The sequence below is a fragment of the Neoarius graeffei genome, chromosome 6, assembly GCF_027579695.1.
Source record: "Neoarius graeffei isolate fNeoGra1 chromosome 6, fNeoGra1.pri, whole genome shotgun sequence".
NCBI classification, from domain to species: Eukaryota; Metazoa; Chordata; class Actinopteri; order Siluriformes; family Ariidae; genus Neoarius; species Neoarius graeffei.
Genome location: NC_083574.1, coordinates 41,126,752 through 41,150,452, shown reverse-complemented (window position 1 = coordinate 41,150,452; position 23,701 = coordinate 41,126,752). Strand labels below are relative to the sequence as shown.

General features: G+C 41.9%; 1 protein-coding gene across 5 annotated transcripts in view; it reads right to left on the bottom strand.

Annotated features, from left to right (window-relative positions):
- srgap1a (SLIT-ROBO Rho GTPase activating protein 1a) overlaps window positions 1-23,701 on the bottom strand; it is a 287,015-nt gene that overhangs the window by 165,940 nt on the left and 97,374 nt on the right. For all 5 annotated transcript variants that reach the window (XM_060923667.1, XM_060923668.1, XM_060923664.1 and 2 more), the window contains exon 2: window positions 14,710-14,905. In XM_060923667.1, coding sequence (XP_060779650.1) covers window positions 14,710-14,905 — 196 coding nt within the window. The remainder of the gene's footprint in view (window positions 1-14,709; window positions 14,906-23,701) is intronic.

Here is a 23,701-nt window from a genome sequence, read left to right as displayed (position 1 = left end):
ATTAACGCGTTAACTTGACTCAATTTTAACAGCGATAATTTTTTTATCGTGAGATTAACGCTCTGTGACATGATGTAGGTTTTTCATAAGCTTTTGAAACTGCCAGGAACTTGGAACAGAGACTTTGCTTAGAAAAACGATAGCAGCTAGACTGTAATGCCACGCCCCGCACAGCCAGAGTACTCTGCCCTCCCCCCAAAGAACCAGTGCGGGCAGGGCGTGCTAGCCCCGCGCCTCGGGACGAAGAGCCACGGTGCTCGGCTTAGGTTTCGTTTTCCCATCGGCGGCTCCAGCCCGACTTTGCAGTGGCTGTGACAAGACGTGTTATGCTCTGCAATAAAAAAAAAAACATTGGTACAAAGCAAGCCCATTCACTTTTTTATGCTGATAAGAGAATTACAATGGTTTTTCATGTGACAAAAATGTGCGATTAAATTGCGATTAATCGAGAGTTAACTATGACAGTCGCGACATTAATCACGATTAAATATTTTAATCGCTTGACAGTACTAATATATATATATATATATATAATTTTTTTTTTTTTAATATATGCTCATTTTGAATTTGATGTCAGCAACACGGGGTGGCACGGTGGTGTAGTGGTTAGCGCTGTCGCCTCACAGCAAGAAGGTCCTGGGTTCGAGCCCCGGGGCTGCCGAGGGCCTTTCTGTGCGGAGTTTGCATGTTCTCCCCGTGTCCGCGTGGATTTCCTCCGGGTGCTCCGGTTTCCCCCACAGTCCAAAGACATGCAGGTTAGGTTAACTGGTGACTCTAAATTGACCGTAGGTGTGAATGTGAGTGTGAATGGTTGTCTGTGTCTATGTGTCAGCCCTGTGATGACCTGGCGACTTGTCCAGGGTGTACCCCGCCTTTCGCCCATAGTCAGCTGGGATAGGCTCCAGCTTGCCTGCAACCCTGTAAAAGGATAAAGCGGCTAGAGATAATGAGATGAGATGAGATGAGATGTCAGCAACACATTTCAGAAAAGTGGGGACAGGGGCAACAAAAGACTGAAAAAGTTGTGTAATGCTAAAAAAACAAACAAAACTAATTTGGTTAATTGGCAACAGGTCAGTAGCATGACTGGGTATAAAAAGAGCATCCCAGAGAGGCGGAATCTCTCAGAAGTAAAGATGGGGAGGGGTTCACCGCTCTGTGAAAGACTGTGTGGGCAAACATTGCAACACTAAGAATAACATTCCTCAATGTAAAATTGCAAAGAATTTGGGGATCACATCATCTATAGTACATAATATCGTTCAAAGATTTAGAGAATCTGGAGAAATTTCTGAATGCAAGAGACAAGGCTGAAAACTGACACTGGATGCCTGTGATCTTCAGGCCCTCAGGAGACACTGCATTAAAAGCAGACACGTGTCTGTAGTGGAAATCACTGTATGGGCTCAGGGACACTTCAGAAAACCATCGTCTGTGAAAACAGTTAATTACTGCATCCACAAATGCAAGTTAAAATCAGATATAAACAATATCCAGAAACACTGCCCCCTTCTCTGGGCCTGAGCTCTTTTACGATGGACTGAGGCGAAGTGGAAAACTGTCTTGAGGTCTGACGAATCAAAAGTAGAAATTCTTTTTAGAACTCATGGACACCACGTCCTCCAGGTTACAGAGGAGAGGGACCATCTGGCTTGTTATCAGTGCACAGTTCAAAAGCCAGCATCTGTGATGTTATGAGGGTGCATGAGTGCACATGACATGGGTGGCTTGTATATCTGGGAAGGCATCATTAATGCTGAATGATATATATATACATGTTTTGGAGCAACATGCTGTCATCTAGATGATCCCTTTTTCAGGGAAGGCCTTCCTTCTTTCAGCAAGACAATGCCAAATCGTTTTCTGCACATATTAAAACTGCATGGCTCCACAGTAAAAGAGCCTGGGTGCTAAACTGGTCTGCCTGCAGTCCAGACCTGTCTCCCATCTAAAACATCTGGCACATTGTGAAGCGCAAAATACGATAAAGGAGACCCCGAACTGTTGAGCAACTGAAATTGTATATCAGGCAAGAATGGGACAACATTTCTCTTTCAAAACTACAGCAACTGGTCTCCTCAGTTCCCAAACATTTACAGTGTTGTTAAAAGTAGAGGTGATGCAACACAGTTGTAATTGTGCCCCTGTCCCAACTTTTTTGAAATGTGTTGCTGACATCAAATTCAAAATGAACATATATTTTTCACAAAACAATAAAATTTCTCAGTTTTAACATTTGATTTGTTGTCTTTGTACTATTTTGAAGTAAATATAGGGTTTCCGGCGGCACGGTGGTGTAGTGGTTAGCGCTGTCGCCTCACAGCAAGAAGGTCCTGGGTTCGAGCCCCGGGGCCGGCGAGGGCCTTTCTGTGTGGAGTTTGCATGTTCTCCCCGTGTCCGCGTGGGTTTCCTCCGGGTGCTCCGGTTTCCCCCACAGTCCAAAGACATGCAGGTTAGGTTAACTGGTGACTCTAAATTGACCGTAGGTGTGAATGTGAGTGTGAATGGTTGTCTGTGTCTATATGTTGGCCCTGTGATGACCTGGCGACTTGTCCAGGGTGTACCCTGCCTTTCGCCCGTAGTCAGCTGGGATAGGCTCCAGCTTGCCTGCGACCCTGTAGAAGGATAAAGCGGCTAGAGATAATGAGATGAGATGAGATGAGATAGGGTTTCCATAATTTTCAAATTATCGCATTCTCTTTTTATTTGCAGTTTACACAGCGTCCCAACTTTTTTAGAATTGGGTTTCTAGACCAGACTACAACTTTGTGTTCTCTTGTTGAAAACTGGTGTACGTTGTTAATTTGTTGAAGTTCATTCAATTTTGTTGACTCTCCACTCATTTTTACAGGGTTATATACTCTAAAAATTCACCAGAGAGCAGCCTTTATCATACGACAAGTGTGATAGGCTGGCAACCTAATTTTGGTTGAGATTAAGTTATTTTTGTAACATCCTCCTGTCCCACCAAATTATCTATGACCCCAAGCCACTCCCCAGAGATGTACGGTACTTGTGAGGTTAGGAATGCACAGACTGAACTCTGAATGAATTGAAGTGACCATCCCTCAGTGTGCTCACAGAGAAAGCAGTGGCAGATTGGTTTCCTGAGGAGATTACCTTCTGACCTGGCCATGCAATCTTGCTGTGACCACCAGTGATTTCCTTACACTGAAAGGAAACACACCACATTAACACCAAGCAAATAAGTCCTGCATGGCAAAGTCTGGCCATCTTATAGGTCAGTGAATCCCAACCCTAGTCATGGGATAACCTAGTCAGGAGAAGCCAAGGCTTAATGGTTAGAGAAGGGGCTTAGGGACCAAAAGGTCACACGTTTGATTCCCTGGATCAGTAGGAATGGCTGAAGTGCCCTTGAGCAAGGCACCTAAGGGTAGTATCTCACTGGGCTGCGACAGCTTGTGACAAATTGCGAGTGTCATTCGCGAGAGAGTTTCAAAAGTGTCTTGAAAGATTCGCGGAGCTTCTCAATTTCCTCGCATGAGTCACAAAGTGTCGCTCCTTCGTCGCTGAAATTTTGAACATGTTCAAAAAACTCATGCAACAAAATTTCTCTCAAAATAGCTGCAAATGTGTCGCTGGTGTCAGAAAGCTGTCATGAACCCTTCTCAAGTCAGTTTCCGTGAGACAGGAAGTGCGAGTTGAGACAGGAAGTGCGAGCCAGTATCTCACTGGGCTGTGACAGCCTGCAACTAGTTGGAGACATAACAATTGCGGTAAAATATGCGAATATCAATTCAGTGTGATTCCAAGTGAAAATTGTCGCTAATTTGCATATTTTATAGCAACTGTTGTGTGTCCAACTAGTGGCAGGCTGTCGCAGCCCAGTGACATACTGGCTTAACCCCCAACTGTTTCCCAGGCTGCTATGGGTATGTTGTATGTAGCTCTGGATAAAAGCATCTGCTAAATGCCATTCATGTACTGTAATGTAGTCCAAAAATAGCCATGTTCTGCACATTTCTCCAGGTTTTTTTTTTTTTTTAATTGGTTACATCAATGTGGACTCAGACTAAGATGCTCCAACTGCCCATGGAGTGCCTGATACCTGGTGCACATTTTGTTATCCACTAGTTTAAAAATCTTACAGTATTCCCATCCAGCTGGCTGTCAGCACCTGACTGTACTGGTTTCCAAGCAAGAAGCTTTCCAGACCAAGATACTGTCTCTGGACTGAACAAAAGTTCACAGACTCCCTTGATCTTTAAAAGTTATTCCAAGTTTTGTTTCAACACTGTTAGTAACAAATAAATGAGACACACTCGCGTATTCGTCAGTGGGATAAAGGCAAGTCTATGATCAGCCGTCTGCGATGTCGGAGTCAAACATCCTCTTCATGCAATTCTTTGAACATGTCTATTGAAGAATTACCAGAAATTTCTAGTGAAAGCTACAGGTCTGATTTACGAGACTACTATTCTGCCATTATCAGATTAGTTGGATCGAGAGTGTTGGAGAAGAATAAACAAAGTATGCAAGGCAAAGGTACTTGAAAACCAGGGTTGGGAACCAGTGTTCTAGGTCAGGAATTTCAGAACATGCTTTGAGCGTGTTCTGGCACAACAAAAGCATTAACAAATGTCAAGAAGATAGAACAACAACATGATTTATCACATGTACACTTAAGCACAGTGAAATTCCTCTCTGCATTTAACCCATCTGAAGCAGTGAACACATGCATGAGCAATGAGCACACAAACATGCCCAGAGCAGTAGGCAGCCATGCTACAGTGCCTGGGGAGCAGCTGGGGGTTAGGAGCCTTGCTCAAGGGCACCTCAACCCAAGGCCACCCCATGTGGTAAGGCAAGGCAAACCCATGCAGACACGGGGAGAACATGCAAACTCCACACAGAAAGGCCCCTGTCGGCTGCTGGGCTCAAACCCACAACCTTCTTGCTGTGAGGAGACAGTGCTAACCACTACACCCCCATGCAGAGGATGTGTGCAAATGCCAGTTAAACAGAAAAGGTGGAAGTATCCCAGTACAGCTATACAACAAGTTGTGGAAATCCAAACTGGCATTATTTTATATTTTACTGAAAAAAATATCAGCCAGTCGATAACAAATGAACCTAAAACAGTGCTAAATTGATCAAATACTGAATAAGGAGATGGCCTAATGACTGAGGGGACAGTAAGAGCTGCTCAGATTTCTTTAAAAGTTAAGAACAGCGTGTCACTTTGATACAACCATGCTCCAAGGTGCTCAGATTTGAGCTGATGAAAAAAATGACAAATATAATTACAACCCCGATTCCAAAAAAGTTGGGACAAAGTACAAATTGTAAATAAAAATGGAATGCAATTATTTACAAATCTCAAAAACTGATATTGTACTCACAATAGAACATAGACAACATATCAAATGTGGAAGTGAGACATTTTGAAATTTCATGCCAAATATTGGCTCATTTGAAATTTCATGACAGCAACACATCTCAAAAAAGTTGGGACAGGGGCAATAAGAGGCTGGAAAAGTTAAAGGTACAAAAAAGGAACAGCTGGAGGACCAAACTGCAACTCATTAGGTCAATTGGCAATAGGTCATTAACATGACTGGGTATGAAAAGAGCATCTTGGAGTGGCAGCGGCTCTCAGAAGTAAAGATGGGAAGAGGATCACCAATCCCCCTAATTCTGCGCCGACAAATAGTGGAGCAATATCAGAAAGGAGTTCGACAGTGTAAAATTGCAAAGAGTTTGAACATATCATCATCTACAGTGCATAATATCATCAAAAGATTCAGAGAATCTGGAAGAATCTCTGTGCGTAAGGGTCAAGGCCGGAAAACCATACTGGGTGCCCGTGATCTTCGGGCCCTTAGACGGCACTGCATCACATACAGGCATGCTTCTGTATTGGAAATCACAAAATGGGCTCAGGAATATTTCCAGAGAATATTATCTGTGAACACAATTCACCGTGCCATCCGCCATTGCCAGCTAAAACTCTATAGTTCAAAGAAGAAGCCGTATCTAAACATGATCCAGAAGCGCAGACGTCTTCTCTGGGCCAAGGCTCATTTAAAATGGACTGTGGCAAAGTGGAAAACTGTTCTGTGGTCAGACGAATCAAAATTTGAAGTTCTTTATGGAAATCAGGGACGCCATGTCATTCGGACTAAAGAGGAGAAAGACAACCCAAGTTGTTATCAGTGCTCAGTTCAGAAGCCTGCATCTCTGATGGTATGGGGTTGCATTAGTGCGTGTAGCATGGGCAGCTTACACATCTGGAAAGACACCATCAATGCTGAAAGGTATATCCAGGTTCTAGAGCAACATATGCTCCCATCCAGACGACGTCTCTTTCAGGGAAGACCTTGCATTTTCCAACATGACAATGCCAAACCACATACTGCATCAATTACAGCATCATGGCTGCGTAGAAGAAGGGTCCGGGTACTGAACTGGCCAGCCTGCAGTCCAGATCTTTCACCCATAGAAAACATTTGGCGGATTATAAAACGGAAGATACAACAAAAAAGACCTAAGACAGTTGAGCAACTAGAATCCTACATTAGACAAGAATGGGTTAACATTCCTATCCCTAAACTTGAGCAACTTGTCTCCTCAGTCCCCAGACGTTTACAGACTGTTGTAAATAGAAAAGGGGATGTCTTACAGTGGTAAACATGGCCTTGTCCCAACTTTTTTGAGATGTGTTGTTGTCATGAAATTTAAAATCACCGAATTTTTCTCTTTAAATGATACATTTTCTCAGTTTAAACATTTGATATGTCATCTATGTTCTATTCTGAATAAAATATGGAATTATGAAACTTCCACATCATTGCATTCCGTTTTTATTTACAATTTGTATTTTGTCCCAACTTTTTTGGAATAGGGGTTGTAAATTTAAGTTCGGTTATAGCCAAAAAGGTGGGGTAAATAAAGAAAGGGGTATTCAAGTGAGTTAACAACCTAGTCTTGGCTTCACATGCTCTTAAAGTTTTTGTACACTTTGCTGGCCACAAGCTTCAGAATCCTAAAGGTGGAAATCTGAGTGGCAAGTCATACTTCCATGCATATGTACTTTCATAAACTGGTTTCCAGTGAGCTTCTAGTAAGACAAGATACAGTCACTGGACTGAATAAAAGTTTATTTAAAACTGTTTGCAGTGCCAGCCATACCCCTTTTCCACCAAATCAGTTCCAGGGCTGGTTCGGGGCCAGTGCTGGTGCTGGTTCACAAGTTGTTCAACTTGCGAACCAGCTGAGAACCAGTTTGCTTTTCCATAGCTCGAGGTGCTAAGGGGAGCCGCGTCATTACGTCACTGTATATGTCAGTTACGTTGCTGCGTTTGCATAAACCTTGGCGCGAACATCGAAGCAACAACAACACGGAGAAGAAGAAGAAGCAGCAACAACAATAATAATGGATGACTGCTGCTTTACTGCATCCATGATATCTCGTCGCTTATTTAAAAATGGCGCCCTCTCGCGGTCTTGCTATTGTTGTTGGTCTTAACAACTCCCTCCCGCTGACGTAAGCAGTTCTTTCCTCTAGCCCAGCAAAGAGCTGGTGCTACCCTGGAACCGGTTTTTCTGGCCCAGAGCCAGTTCTTTGTCAGTGGAAACAGAAAACCCGGTTTCAAACTAAGCACTGGCCCCGAACCAGCCCTGGAACTGATTTGGTGGAAAAGGGGTACCAGTGGCCTTCTGCTGTCAAAGGAAATGTACATTTAGAAGAAAAGAAAGTACCAGATTCTTATGCAATACCCAAGTCTGGCTCCTGATTCTACCAACAATATAACACTAAAAAAAAAAAGAAAGGCTCTTTCATTAGCTAGCCTTTTTCCTGCTTTACCCAGCAAGCTTCCAGAGCTTCACTGCTGTTGACTGCACAAAGTCAATCACAACTCAGCAGAAAAATAAAGACACCACTGTTGATGTTGATAATTTACTTTCACTCCTTACCTACAGGAAAGGAACCTCATTCAACAGATAATGCATGGCAGGATGATATAGCCAGAGCAAGTGGATGCACTAATGGCAGCTAATTGGTCCTCAGAGACCCAGTACAGAGTGCTTAGTGGAGGATTTAGCAAAGTGGAATGCCAGCTATTCAACAGAACTCATGCAGATCAACTGGCTGTATGAAGTGCTTATACTGTATCAGAGAATGGTGTTTAGTGCAGATGCAGCCAATGATATTGGCAATATGGTCAATATCAAGGCAACAAGTCCAACACAGAATCCGCTAAATGGACATAACTGGTTTAGATTCCATAAAACGTGTTCAAATATAAACTGGTATCTTTGTAAAGTCTCTCGAAGGTAGTGGAGAAGGAGGACTTTGGATGTATTCATTGTTGCCATCCCCGTCCCAGTACACCTCCCTGAACAAACAGAGCCGGATGTGTTAGTTCAGCAAACAGCTGTGCTCTCTGTGGATGAGGCCACCACATGGCAATAGATGAACACTAACCATCGAGCACCAAAGCTCTGCTGATCCAGCTGCCTTTTTTCTTCCTGTTTGTGTATATGTGAGTGCTCAGGATCAGAGTATCCCTCCAGCATAGGCTTAGCTAGTGAGCCATGCAGCCGTGTTTTACGTGGCCAGTTCTCAAAAAACACGGCCATAAATCCCCAAACACCACCTATAAATTTTATACTAACCCGTGCTAACCAAATTTTTGTTGTTTTGTGAAATAATTTTGTGCATTTCTGTGGACGTTTTTGTCGATGGTCAGCAGTTTCCCAGGGCGTGTGCTTTCCATATATGGAAGTTAATCAAATTTACCACCACAAATGTAGCATTCTTATTGGTCAGACTTCGAAACGAGGCTTGAATGGAAGCAAAATACTACGAGTTTTGAGAGCTTCGCCAGCAAAGCTCTGCAGGTTTAGAATGAGTAGGTTATGTACTGAGATAAATATCTTTGTGAGTTTTTTTTTAAATCATAAACATATTGACAGAAACTTTATACTTTACACTTTCCTATGTGCCTACTGCCAAATAATATTCTAGTTTTAAATGATCTAAATTAGATGAAACATAAAACTTGTCACCTTTCTCAGTCACACCGGACTCGGCACGCTGAGAGCCCACTTCCGCATTCATAAAAGACTGTTCCCATGGTAACGGCATGATAATCACTTTTACTCTTTCAGTTTCGATTGGTTTCTCTTTCGCCAAGATTAACACTACCGTTCAAAAGTTTGGGGTCACCCAGACAATTTTGTGTTTTCCATGAAAAGTCACACTTTTATTTACCACCATAAGTTGTAAAATGAATAGAAAATATAGTCAAGACATTTTTCTGGCCATTTTGAGCATTTAATCGACCCCACAAATGTGATGCTCCAGAAACTGTGGCCCTGTCCACACGGCAACGGATTCAGGTGAATCCGATACAATTGTTTATCGTTTTGGCTTGGCGTCCACACGGCACCGGCGTTTTGGGTGCCCCAAAATGCAATCTTTTGAGAACGGGTCCCAGAGTGGAAAGATCTGGCAACGTTGCCGTTGCGAAGTCGTCTGGATGAGTAGAACGGATTTGTTTACGATGACGTCACAACCACATGACTGTCAGTGCTTCACGCCGGGTAGAAGTGTAACGAACTCGATGCGAGTTGTCAACAAATCCTATAACTTGGTTCATGAAACGCGCTTACAAAATATTTTCACTGTGAATATTTATTGTGTAATGGTGCAAAGTGAGAGAGAGAGAGATAGAGAGAGAGAGAGAGTTAGGGCAGAGTCAATCCCGCCAGCAAAAATAGGGAAAAAAAGGAGCGATCTCACTTCTTCAGATGTTGGTTTAAGTCCTACAATACATTCCTCAAAAAGGGCGTAGAAGAACAAATTAATCCATCAACGTGTAGCATTCAATTTATTCCGGACCATTAAAGACGCCGCCTTCCGCGTAGAATCATACGTCATCCTCGCCGCCATATTGGATGGGTCAAAGCGGAGAATAAAGATGCCTCATTCATGTGCTGCGTTTAACTGTACCAACAGGTTTACCGTCCAAACGAGATCACATGGGATTACCTTTCACAGGTGAGACTGGAAAAATACTTTTCATTGTATTTGGTCATTATAATGTAATTTTACGAACAGGTTTTTCTGACTTTGTGGCTAATATGAAGTCTCGCGCATAATAGTTTATGCGCACGCGTCCTTACTTCTTCTATTGTTCTGGTGTCTCCGAAGGGACCGTCTTACAGCGCCCCTAGAGGTGTGGCATGTGTATTGCATCGTTTTCAGCAAGCGTTGCGTTGCCATATGGACCTGATATTTTACTAACCGTTGCCCATTTGGACGCGATATTTTTTTAAATAACATCTCGTTGCCGTTGTCGTGTGGATGTAGCCTCAATCTGCTCAAAGGAAGGTCAGTTTTATAGCTTCTCTAAAGAGTTAAACTGTTTTCAGCTGTGCTAACATGATTGTACAAGGGTTTTCTAATCATCCATTAGCCTTCTGAGGCAATGAGCAAACACATTGTACCATTAGAACACTGGAGTGAGAGTTGCTGGAAATGGGCCTCTATACACCTATGGAGATATTGCACCAAAACCTAGACATTTGCAGCTAGAATAGTCATTTACCACATTAGCAATGTATAGCGTGGATTTCTGATTATTTTAAAGTGATCTTCATTGAAAAGAACAGTGCTTTTCTTTCAAAAATAAGGACATTTCAAAGTGACCCCAAACTTTTGAACGGTAGTGTACATCATCTTAAATAGTACTTTCATAAACTACCATTGTTATTGAATTTTTTGTATTGTTTACAGTATTTACATTTCAAGTAACTCCAGGAAAATTTCCTTTCATCTGTAACTTCATTTCACTTATTTTTAACTCCTGTTTATTGCACTTTTTAACAGAATCAAAATGATTCCTCACATTTTGTGAAATAACATTTGCATTATGTATATTTCGTAAAATCAAAACTTGTTAACGGTATCTATTATTTTCAGCTGGATATATTTCATAATATTAATCTTCAGAGTTGGCTGAATCTCATGTGTTATCTTTGTTGTATATAGTAAAAGTGTATTCTGTGTAATACGACTCGATTGCAGCAATTTGTATTTTGTTGTTTTGTCTTAAGTGCACTAGAAATTATAATTTAAGGTTTCTGCTTTTATTGCAGGAATTTGTAGAATATTTTATTGATAATTACAGTGATTTGTAAAGTTCTGGTTAATGAATAAGAACCTAAATTTAAACTTGGTTATAACATTTTATTAAATTAGTAAATAAAATTTGTGTTTAATGCGTAATAAAATATAATTCGTACTTAAAATTAATGCTTTCTTTCATTTCTTTTTAAGGCTCAGTTGCAGCTCCAGAAGTCACCAGGTTGCACCAAAAAAGATGAAATTTTCAAAATAGAGACTTGTCGACCCGTCTTTTCGATGGCCAATACTAGAAGTCGACGGTAATTTCTGCAACGACAGGCTTCAAAATTCCTATTAGAGAAAATTATGATGAAACAAACGCGAGGAACGTTAGTCGCACTGGCAGATGAAAATAAAACACCAGTGGACGAGTGGGTACCCAAAACAACACATTAAATCTGCATTCCACGTGTGTGTTTCTCCGGTATGTTTGCTCTCCCTTATTTCTGAAGCGGGACGTGATTTGCTGCTCAGAACTGATAGCGCACTCCCATTGGCCAGCGCGCGGCACGGCAACCAACCACAGTCCTTGTTTCATACTACACACAGGTTAAGCTGTAGGCATATCCGAAAGCTCTAATCAGAGATGTCCAGTAGCGCCAGCAACCAGTGGTTTTCTCCGGCTACACAGACGGTCTGCACCGGCTACTCAAGCCCAGAAAAAAATAAAAACTTGCCTTTCAATGTTCAAGTGATTTATATCGTCTCCACTGCCCATAATTTGCTGCAAATCCAATTATTCCACCACGAAACTGTCTTCGATTCAGGACATGATCGGAAGCGACGCCATATTTGTTGATCGATTCTCATGCTCTGATTGGCTGAGCTGGACCCTGCGACCAGGCTGAAGTGTATATAGTTATGTTACACAGCCAGACAGTATACTACAGAAGGTAACTGAGAAAGCCAAGCACACACATATCCGGACGGAAATTTCATACATATTTTGCAAGTATTTTACAGGGAAATGGTTAGTAATTTATTAGCTGAGAATGCACCAGAAGGCACGTAAATGTAAAAATTTTCGGGGGGCATGCCCCCAGACCCGCCCTAGCATTAGTGCATTAGCATTAGATTAGCCACCTACTACTTTTTTTTTAGCCGGCTACTTCAGATTTTCTGGAGAACCCTGTTGGTTATTAAGAAAACAAAAGGTTTTTTTTTTTTATTTAACAAAATGAATATTTAAGTCCTTTCTCCGTTCGAAAGGAGTCAGTTGAGGTGATTCGGGCACCTTGTTAGGATGCCCCCTGGATGCCTCCCAAGGGAGGTTTTCTGTGCATGCCCCACCGGGAGGAGACCCTGGGGCAGACCCAGGACACGCTGGAGAGATTACATCTCTCGGCTGGCCTGGGAACACCTCGGTATTCCCCCGGAAGAGCTGGTGGAGGTGGCCGGGGAGAGGGAAGTCTGGGCTGCTCTGTTTAGGCTGCTACCCCTGCAACCCGGATCCAGATAAGCGGTAGAAGATGGATGGATGGATGAATATTTAAATAGACAAAAAAAAGAGGAAAATAAATGTTGCATTTTTTGGTAATAAAATTTTCTTCATTTACTCTTTTTCAAAAATATTATGGGAAAATCAAATTGTGAAACCAATGTCGTGAATCAAATTGAATCGTGAATCGGGTGAATCATTACATGTCTAGGGCTGAGACATGATCAAACGTGTCTACACTAGCAACTTTGTTAGCAGAGGATAACAATCATAATCGCATTTGTTTCTCTTACTCTATATTAATGCACTTAAGTCGCTAGTCAGTTTGCCATACATCGTTACGTTACATCAGGCTAAAAAGTTGTAGCTAGTTATAACTAAAACACCAAAACATAGGACTGGCAGCATGTCAGAGCTTTTAGCTAATACATTTATATTTGATTTAGGTTTGTTTTGACATACTGTAAATCAATATAATGATCGTAACGTCGAGTAAGGGCGGCACAGTGGTGTAGTGGTGCACTGTCGCCTCACAGCAAGAAGGTCCGGGTTCGAGCCCCGTGGCCGGCGAGGGCCTTTCTGTGTGGAGTTTGCATGTTCTCCCCGTGTCCGCGTGGGTTTCCTCCGGGTGCTCCGGTTTCCCCCACAGTCCAAAGACATGCAGGTTAGGTTAACTGGTGACTCTAAATTGACCGTAGGTGTGAATGTGAGTGTGAATGGTTGTCTGTGTCTATGTGTCAGCCCTGTGATGACCTGGCGACTTGTCCAGGGTGTACCCCGCCTTTCGCCCGTAGTCAGCTGGGATAGGCTCCAGCTTGCCTGCGACCCTGTAGAACAGGATAAAGCGGCTACAGATAATGAGATGAGATGAGAACGTCGAGCAAAATCATAACGTAATGTCCTTGTAAAACCTTTATAAAGTTGACTTTGCTGCTCTTCAGCACAGACACACCATCTGATTTCTGTTAAACATGCTCTCATGCAGAGCAGTGCTAATGTGGATTTAGTTCTCATCTCACTTTCCAGACTTCTTACTCCACTAAACTCTACAAGTGAATGTCATGAATTTGACAAAAAGCCACACAGGACTTGGTCTATCGTCCCAATGTTTTCTTTACCATATATCTGTTTATGGCTTGACGCAGGACAAGCCTGGCTTCCCTTATCCACGAGTTTCACCCGTATTGAAACGGGCTGCATCAGGATTTAGATTGTGTGTACTCTGACAGGCCAGTATATCACACAATGAAAAAGGAGACTTGCAGCCGTTACAGTCAGACTCACAGCTGCTGGACTCATCTGGGTCGGCAGCAAGCCGTCTGCTCTATTTACAGAAGCCTAAGGCAAACAGCCGTTAAATATTTCCTATCCAACCAGTTTAAACATCATGCAAATATGGGCTTGTCTTCTTGACAATAGTGAACTCCGACAGGACTAAACGTTCACAGGCTTTTTTTAAAAGCATTTCAACGTTCCTGCAGCTTCACTGTCCAAGATTGTAGCTCATTGTCTTCACTCATGGAAAAGTGAGTGAGTGAATGAATGAGTGATATTTTTTTTAATAGTTTGTTAACTACATATTTCTGTCTGCTCAGGTTGTGTGTCAATCAGCCAACATATTAAGGGTACTCACACTAGGCTATCTGTACCATGCCTGAACATATTTGGCCCCCAAAGTCCAGTTCGTTTGATTAGTGTGATCCTTGTGTACCGTGTTTGGGCATGGTTCAGAGTACTCTGTCCCGACCTGCTTGAAGAAGTGGGCTCGGGAATGGTTCAGTTGGACTCGGGTATGGAGCCCCAAGCACGGGACTCGAATGCTATAATTCATCATTCAAGAATGTCTGGGTTAATAATGGGCCCGGTTCTCACCTTATTGGTGAACGCAAATTGTAGTCGGTGAGAAATTTGATCAATTATGCAACACAACTGCATAATTGATAAATCTGTACAGCATGTGAGAGGGCTGTGGCTCACCGCACCAAAAATGACTCCAAGCTAGTGGGGGAGGGGAAGGGGAGAATCGTACTTTGGCATTGTATAAGGCAACCATGCTTAGACCAAGTGCACCCCAAGTGTCAGATGTATCACTTATAACCACAAACACAGCGCTCACTTGTATTGTTGGTGGTCCTTGGTGCTTCTGGTCTTGGCCATGAAGCGCTCAGCCAGCTTCTCCAGGTTACGGGAATATTCCATTTCGATCTCAGACTTCTTGCGGAAGAAGTCCTGGAGGTCCTGCAGGAGCTGGACCCTCATCTCTGTCTGCTGCTCCAGACATTTCTGCTGCTCCACCAGTTGAGCTCGAATCTCTGCACACAGACAAAGAAAAATGTCAGGCAAAACATTTAATCTTAAATTCATTAGCTAGAGGACTGGGCAAGTAAAAGCTCCAGCGTACTTGTCCGAAAACCCAACTGACTGGGTTATAAAGTGGTAGTAGCAAACATGATGCAAAAATATACGACAAGCTAGTTTGGTACTTAAGTGCATGAATATCAGTCGACAGAAATGTTTGAGTTTATGATTGTTATTTTTATCAAACAAAGTTTCTGATGTAGCACACTGGGGGAGGCCACGGCCTAAAGAAACAGCTTTGGGGCCAAAAGGTTGCTGGTTTGATTCCCTGGACCAGCAGGACTGGCTGAAATGACCTTGAGCAAGGTGCCAAACCCCCGACTGCTCTGGCAAGTGTAGTGGCGAACCTTGTGTCTGATTAGCCAAAGAAAAACTGATGATGCGATTATCAGTTCAGGCAGGTAACCCGACCATAATAATAATAAACGCTGTGTTTGTGCCATCGAGAAGAAAAAACAAATGGTTGACCACTTTTCAGGTATGACCTGCAGTCCTCTTTCCTTGCTTTGCAAGAAATAGTAAGTTAGGCTAGCGTCTTTATTCTCTCTCCAGACGTTTAAGCGCAAAGTCCGTACATGAAGGAAGGAGGAGAGTTATATGATGGCTTTGAGGGAATCAGGATGAGTGGCATAGACTATAGTTACAGTATTGAGGTGTGTTACATTTCCGTAAAGCACAAGTTTAAATACACATAGCAAATGAAAACTTCTGATTTGTCCAACAAATAGAAAAAATGTCCAAAATCTAGCCAGCAGTGTGGAATCGGGCGGACACACGTCTTTTGTCTGCACCTGAGCACCACAATAAAATACTACATTACTTAGCAGACACTTTTATCCAGAGCAACATACTCAGAGCAGCTTGGGGGTTAGGTCCCTTGCTCAAGGGCACGTCAAGCACTCGTGCTGGTCCAGGGAATCAAACCAGTAACCGTTCAGTCCCGAAGCTGCTTCTCTAACCATTAGGCCATGGCTTCCTCTGTACAAATGTCATAGTTAAGCTAAGGCCATGCTCTCACATAGAACTCAGACTGGCAGCTCTGACCATCATGTGTGTCTTTAGGTATTACTCAAGAGTTACACATTGCTGGCAATGCAACCAGACATCACCACACTTAATAGGAGCTTTTTTTAGCCAACCCGCATCCCACTCCCTCATGTAACAGCTCACCTGCCATAAAGAATATAAAGAACAGAGTTCATTAAGGCTGTGTCTCTCAGAAGCCCCACTGTCCCACACTGTACTAAACACACTAAGTGCAGTTGCTCTTGCATTTCCCCTGAGAGGCCTGCCATGTTTAATGGATTTCCCATAATGTGCCATATCAGACTCTGACATTTCCACTAAGGGAGGAAACAGATTAATGAGGTGACCTTAAAATGAATGTGCTCAAAGAAAAAGGGGGGGGACGGGACGTTTTGAATGTCTTAATTCAAAAAGGGAGTTTTGGTTTTTTTTTAAACGAAGCTAATTCATGTGAATTAATAAGAATGCTACATTTACGGTACTGTCTCAGACAACAAGGAAGTCTGTCATCAGTAAGCTGGGACGGCTTGTTGGACTTAAATTCAGACGTCTGTAAATGAACTTCTTAAAATCAGATAATCTGATGTTTCTGTGTTTACATGATTTCTTAAGTAATCTGGCAACTGTCAAAGCCAGATATTTGTATTATTAGTTTTCACGATAATGTGTGTATCACTGTGCCAGAGATGTTTGTCTTTGTTAGTCTTTTTAACCCTTTGATGCAAAACATAGGTCAAAAGTGACCCGGCTGAGTTTTTATCTTCTATATCTTTGCAATAAATTAATTCCATCATTCAGTATTCAAGGTATTCCTCAATTAACTTGTTTTTGATCATCATACATCCTTATTTTATTTTTTCCTTTCTTACTTTTTGAATAAAAGCCCTTTTTGTATCACTACCCTTCTAATGCACAACATGGGTCAAAAACGACCTGCATTCATTTTCCAGGTTATTTCATGTATGGCTGAGTGTTTCTATGATATACTTTTGAAATAAATTCATTGTCATTTACTTTTCCAAATATGCAGTAAATATCTTGTTTTTGTTTAGCACAAATCATCATTTTTATTTTTCCTTTCTTAAGTTATGAACAAGCACAGCTTTTGTAATTCTACATCAAGTTTACACACATGGGTCAGAACCGAGCCGCATGCATTTACTCCAGCGTTTGGTGGGAACTGTGAATTGTGCTTGTGTCAGACATTTCACAGCTCAGCACAGCGCCCTTTGCCCATCTCATACATGGAAGTAATGTTTTTCAATTGCTCTAACATTACCTTAGAAAAAAATCGATTATGTTTAGGTTACCTTGAGAGTGAGTAGATTACTTGTCAGAAAGTTACAATTAATTACTATTAGCTACCGAGCTGTTGACCTACGGCAGAGCAATAGGGCCAGGGTTTTATATTTTATTTGGAAACTTCTGAGAAAAAAACTCAGAATTTTTGAGAAAAAAAGTCGAAATTTTCGAGAAAAAAGTCAAAATTTTCGAGAAAAAAAAAGTCAGAAATCTGTAAAAGGCGGGCTTCCATATGGAAGTGACACTCACTCGCGGCCGGTAGACATGAATGGCTGAGACCAGAGCCATGGAATTCAGAGTTGTGACAACCGGGGTACAGGAAGTCGGTTGGTGATGTGATTCACGTAGATTCAAATACTTCTAGGCAGCGGCTTTCTGTTTGCTAGAGACTAACACAGAACCACTACATAACAAGCAAATATTAAGTAGAAACGAATTACATTTACATTTACTGCACTTTCTGTGTTCTACGGCCACTTCCTGGAACTAGTGATAATTTCGACTTTTTTCTCAAAATTTTCGACTTTTTTTCTGCGAAAATTTCGACTTTTTTTCTCAAAAATTTTGACTTTTTTCTCAAAAGTTTTGAGATTGTTTCTCAAAATTTTTTACTTTTTTCTTGAAATTTCTGACTTTAATCTCGAAAATTCTGAGTTTTTTTCTCAGATTTAAAAAAAATATATGTATTTCTTAGTGGAACTATCGCTCTTCCGTAGGGTTGACATATTCTACTTTAGTTAGCTAATTTTATTGTAGTTGGCTTAGCTAACTACATAGTTAATAAATAAATAACTGGCCCCATTCACTGCTAAAGTAATTACTTGAAACAAATTATTATTATAGTATTAAGACATTTAATTTTAAATCGCACTTGGATGACCCATGTGTAGTAATATAAAAAGTATTTTTGTTCATAAAGTAGGAAAGAAAAAATTAAATTAATGATTTGTGGTAATTAAAAACAAGATATTTAAAGAATACTTGGAATATTCAATCATAAAATAAATTGATTTCAAAAGATAGAGCAAAGAAAAACTCAGTCAGCATGAAATAACCTGGAAAATGAATGCGGGTCATTTTTGACCCATGTTGTGCATTAGAAGGGGTGTGCATATGTTTTGCATCAAAGGGTTAAGATCAAGTGATTAAACTAAAACAAGCTTTATTCAAACCCTTGCACAAACGCAGGCATGGCCTAAAGGAAGCCAGCTGAAGGTTCTGTGTGAAAGCAGACGGAAGGGTCCGCTCCCATTGAAGCTTCTGGAATAATTTACTGCCACTTGGAAGTGCTCAACTTTAATCAACTCTGAAATGGTCCAAATTATTAACATCCAAAATATAAATGTTTCCATGTGTTTAGCATCATGAAACATGTTTAAATAACGTACACTAGTCTAGGGCTATGCAATCTGATAAGTTACTGATATTGTGATAGAAGAAGACTGTGATTATTTTTATCTGCATGTTATTAATCAGTGTCTATGACTCACTTTAAAATGTAACTGACTGGATATTAAAAACTATTTTTTGTACCTAATTGTTTCACTTCCCTGCCTGCTTTTCTTCAGGAAATATTTAACGCTCTGAACATATAGTAGCCAGTGTGTCATTTCTTGTTAGCTGAACCTCAGTGATTTTATATATATCTCAAAGTCAAAGTCCCTTCCCACGCCATGTGGCGGTGCTGATCTCCATTTCCGTAGCCCTCGGCCTATTACATAGCTAGGGTTACAGTGGGGGGCTAGTCCTCTGGTAACCGCGAGAGTTTGACTCCCCACTCGCATCTGTATTGCAGCGTGCCTTGCCAGACGGCAGTAGGTACCATTTTTATGATATGACGTGAATAGAACTTACGATTGAGAGGCGGACACGCTAACCTAGGGTGATCAGATTTCCCTAGTCTGAAACCGGGACACTTTTGCGCGTGACTATGCTCGTGCATGCACACCTTTTTTTTTTACGTAAACGTGACACTCAGAGAGGTGCTCTTATCATTTTGTTGAAGCTCACATTTATCAACATCTCACATGAAATAAAACAAACAGGCATTTTGTTATCTAGTAGCATAGTGGTATACAGATCAGTTAAATTATGGTCAGACAACAGATTTTGTAATGGCTGAGAATAGGCCAGGCTATGTCCATAGGCCAAATTTAAACTGATTTATTTCACCTGTTTGTGAGAAAACCAAGAAGAATGCATATGCACATGTAGGCTATATCTCTAAAATTGTATGCACTATAGCATGAACTTAAAAAGTAGATATGTGACCTCAACATAGCCTAGGTCAGAATCAACCTTACTAACCATTCCCCACAACTGAATGAATAAAGCAAGAAGATGTGTACAAAAGTGAACACTTTAATGGAAGGTGCAACAAGCTGTTCAACACAGCAATATGGCCAAACTGTCAGAATGGTATGTTAAACAGAAACAAAAAAGAGACAATTGATTTGAGAATATATACTACGGAAGCCGAGAGAGGCCCTTCATATAATCCTTTTTTTATTCACCTTGTTATCCCGAGATAACGACATAATTAATTCAGGATCTCGAGAAAACAACACAACTAATTCGAGATCTCGAGAAAACAAAACCGTTATTCCGAGATCTCGAGAAAACAAAACAATTATTTCATGATCTCGAGTAAACAGCTGAGAAATGGTTCATTCAGGTGCGCCAAGAGACTTGTGATATGCTGACTTTGGGGCTATTTCTCATTCTGTATAGACGCAACTTTGGTCATTAGAATGTCTGGAATAATCGATCACCTAATAAGGCAATATTTTGATCAGGGGTTGACACAGGGAGAGATTGCATTAAGTCTTTTAATAAGGGATAATTTCAAAATTAGTCCGCGGCACCTCCGCAGAAGACTGGCCCGGCTTCGGCTCTACCGACGGAGATACAGTGATCCAGCTGAGATCATGAAATAATTGTTTTGTTTTCTCGAGATCTCGAATTAGTTGTGTTGTTTTCTCGAGATCCTGGATTAATTATGTCGTTATCTCGGGATAACAAGGTGAATAAAAAAAGATTATATGAAGGGCCTCTCTCGGCTTCCGTAAATATACACTCAAACAAAACAGCAATAAAGGAGGAGAGGGGTGACAGCCCAAGGAAAGCCCCCATAGGAGCGCACAGCATTTGCAACATAGGCTACCCAACTCAGTACAAGAACAAAGCACTTACAGTGTGTGCAGTAGGCTTCGTGCGCATTGTTCTGCACCTCTCGGAGGAAGGGGTAGGTGCCCTGTAAATCTTTGGAAAAGGTACATTTTCTTTTTGGTATAATTGCTGCGGCATTACTGCTGCTAGCTGCGAGACAAAGAACATTCGCGCCAGTTAATGTTTATTTTATTGTTGTATGGCAACACGTTCTGTTGTCTGGAATAATGTGGCTAAATAAACACCCATGCCACAGGGCCAGGGGGCAGTAACCAGGAAAGTTTGTGATTCCTGTCAATTCATCTAAATAGTAAATGCAGACATTTCTCCGCTAATGATTCCCACGCTGCTCAGTCGCAAACGTCGCGAGTGGCGAAAACTGGGACATATCCGTGTCCCGACAGACTTTTGTCGGGACTCGGGACACACAACCCCAAATCGGGACTGTCCGGGTAAAATCGGGACTGTCCCGGTAAAATCGGGACTGTCCCGGTAAAACCGGGACGTCTGGTCACCCTACACTAACCACTAGGCCAACTCACAGTAACACACACACACACACACACACTCTCTACAGTATGTGTGAAGGTCTGCAAAGACAAATATAGTTGTCTATTACATGCTGCGTGTCTTATTTAAAGGTCATTTCATTTCAGTTGTCGTCATTCACTTGTAGCCCAGTTTAAAGACTCGCAAGACTGGATGTAGGGAAATCCATTTGAGATCATAGGGTGGGGGATTCAAATGAAGATGTCTAGCATCCCACCGACAATTGTACAGTAAGTGTTGTCTTAGGAGTTCAGTGCATTGTCTCATGTCATGTGAGCACACTTCCTCAGTTTTGTGTAGGGATACTCTGATCCTAAGCACTCACATACATATTTATTCTATCCACATTCACTGGATATGAGCAATTGCGCGCTCTGATTGGCTACTCTACTACTAGGCTATCAGCTTATATACCATGAGTAGAGGAAAAACAAAAATGGCGGCACGTGTTGCTGAACCAACCGAGGACGAAATAAAAACTCTACTCGAAAACAAAACCCCAAAAAAATACAAAAAAAGGAGCAAAAAATGGAATAAAAAGTATTTGATGGTAAGAACTTATCTTTTTTTATTTTTCAAGAATTATTATTATTATCGCATTTTTCACAAATTGCTCCTGTCATTTCGCCAGTTTGTTTACATTCTTCATCTTTAAGCATTAAAATTACGCATGTATGAAATCTGTCATGTGTCCGCTAAGAGGAAATTATTTTGTCGGATGTTTTGTCTAAAGTTTTTATTTATCAAATTTTCAAAAAATAAAAATAAAAATGCTCTGTTTCTCAAAATCCAGTGAATATGGATAGAATAAAACAATTATTCCACTCGGTCTCGTCATACATGGCTTATAGCTACACGCCTCGTCAGCTATCAGCTCATGTACGACTCGATTTTGTGGAATAATTGTGAAATATATGAAGGAACTATAAAGCAAAGCATTATGTAACACAAGAAAAACAGAGAAAAGATAAACCTAGTCCCAGGATATTCATATATGTACATGCTTTAATCTTGAACCTTTAAGCATGAACTCTGCAAACTCCTTGAGCTGCATTTGAAGAGATGAACTACAAATCTGAAGTAGCATACAAAACAGCGTGGATATAACGTTCAATATACAATCAAGTCAAATTTCCAAAACCTCATGTGAACATCTCATCTCATTATCTGTAGCCGCTTTATCCTGTTCTACAGGGTCGCAGGCAAGCTGGAGCCTATCCCAGCTGACTACGGGTGAAAGGCGGGGTACACCCTGGACAAGTCGCCAGGTCATCGCAGGGCTGACACATAGACACAGACAACCATTCACACTCACATTCACACCTACGGTCAATTTAGAGTCACCAGTTAACCTAACCTGCATGTCTTTGGACTGTGGGGGAAACCGGAGCACCCGGAGGAAACCCACACGGACACGGGTAGAACATGCAAACTCCACACAGAAAGGCCCTCGCCGGCCACGGGGCTCGAACCCAGGACCTTCTTGCTGTGAGGTGACAGCGCTAACCACTACACCACCGTGCCGCCCTCATGTGAACATCTCATCTCATCTCATTATCTGTAGCCGCTTTATCCTTCTACAGGGTCGCAGGCAAGCTGGAGCCTATCCCAGCCGACTACGGGCGAAAGGCGGGGTACACCCTGGACAAGTCGCCAGGTCATCACAGGGCTGACACATAGACACAGACAACCATTCACACTCACATTCACACCTACGGTCAATTTAGAGTCACCGGTTAACCTAACCTGCATGTCTTTGGACTGTGGGGGAAACCGGAGCACCCGGAGGAAACCCACGCGGACACGGGGAGAACATGCAAACTCCACACAGAAAGGCCCTCGCCAGCCACGGGGCTCGAACCCAGGACCTTCTTGCTGTGAGGCGACAGCGCTAACCACTACACCACCGTGCCGCCCTCATGTGAACATATCAAAAGAAAATGACAAAAGATGAGCAAAAACACACACACACATGCATATCTACAAATACTCCACAGACAAAACAGTGATTAAAATATTGTTGCTGTTTTTTTAAGAATAAAACATTCCTGAACACTTCAAAGCACTGGTTTAAGGTTTACTCTGCCTCTCTTGTCCTTCATCATCTCTTGGTATCAAGTAGCCCTCAGAGACAAAGAAAATTCCTCGAGCCATGAGGTCACCTGGATGGTAAACATCTGTGCGGTGTCAGAGTGCCTGTGTGTGTGTGTGTGTGTGTGTGTGTGCACGCGCGCGCACGCCTTCATGATCAAAGCCCCTGTGATCTACTTCAAACAGAGACAGCTGAGGACACCTGTGCGCCCATCTACAAGCAAGAAGCATAAGCAAACGTGAACTGTAGTGCAGAACACCAGCTCTGGAGTTAAAAATCTGAGCTACAACACAAGAAAATAGCTCAAAGGAGCAAAAATGAGAAAAATGGAGCAGGTTAAAGAGGTGGGAGTGGTTTAACAGTGTCCTCTAAATAAAAGGAGTAATGAGAGGCATCCAGTAAGATCATGTCCACTGAGAGGACATTATTGTAGCACCTGATGCTTGAACAGAAAGGCTGTTTGTTCCTGAGAATAGTATCTTCTGCAGCCCCTTTGAAGGTCACACTAAACAAAGCGAAACTAGCTGCCACCCCTTTCATCATGGGAAACAGGTCCTGAGTGGCCACTCGACTATTCCTGTGATGGCAGATGTGCAGGATAATAAAAAGGGTT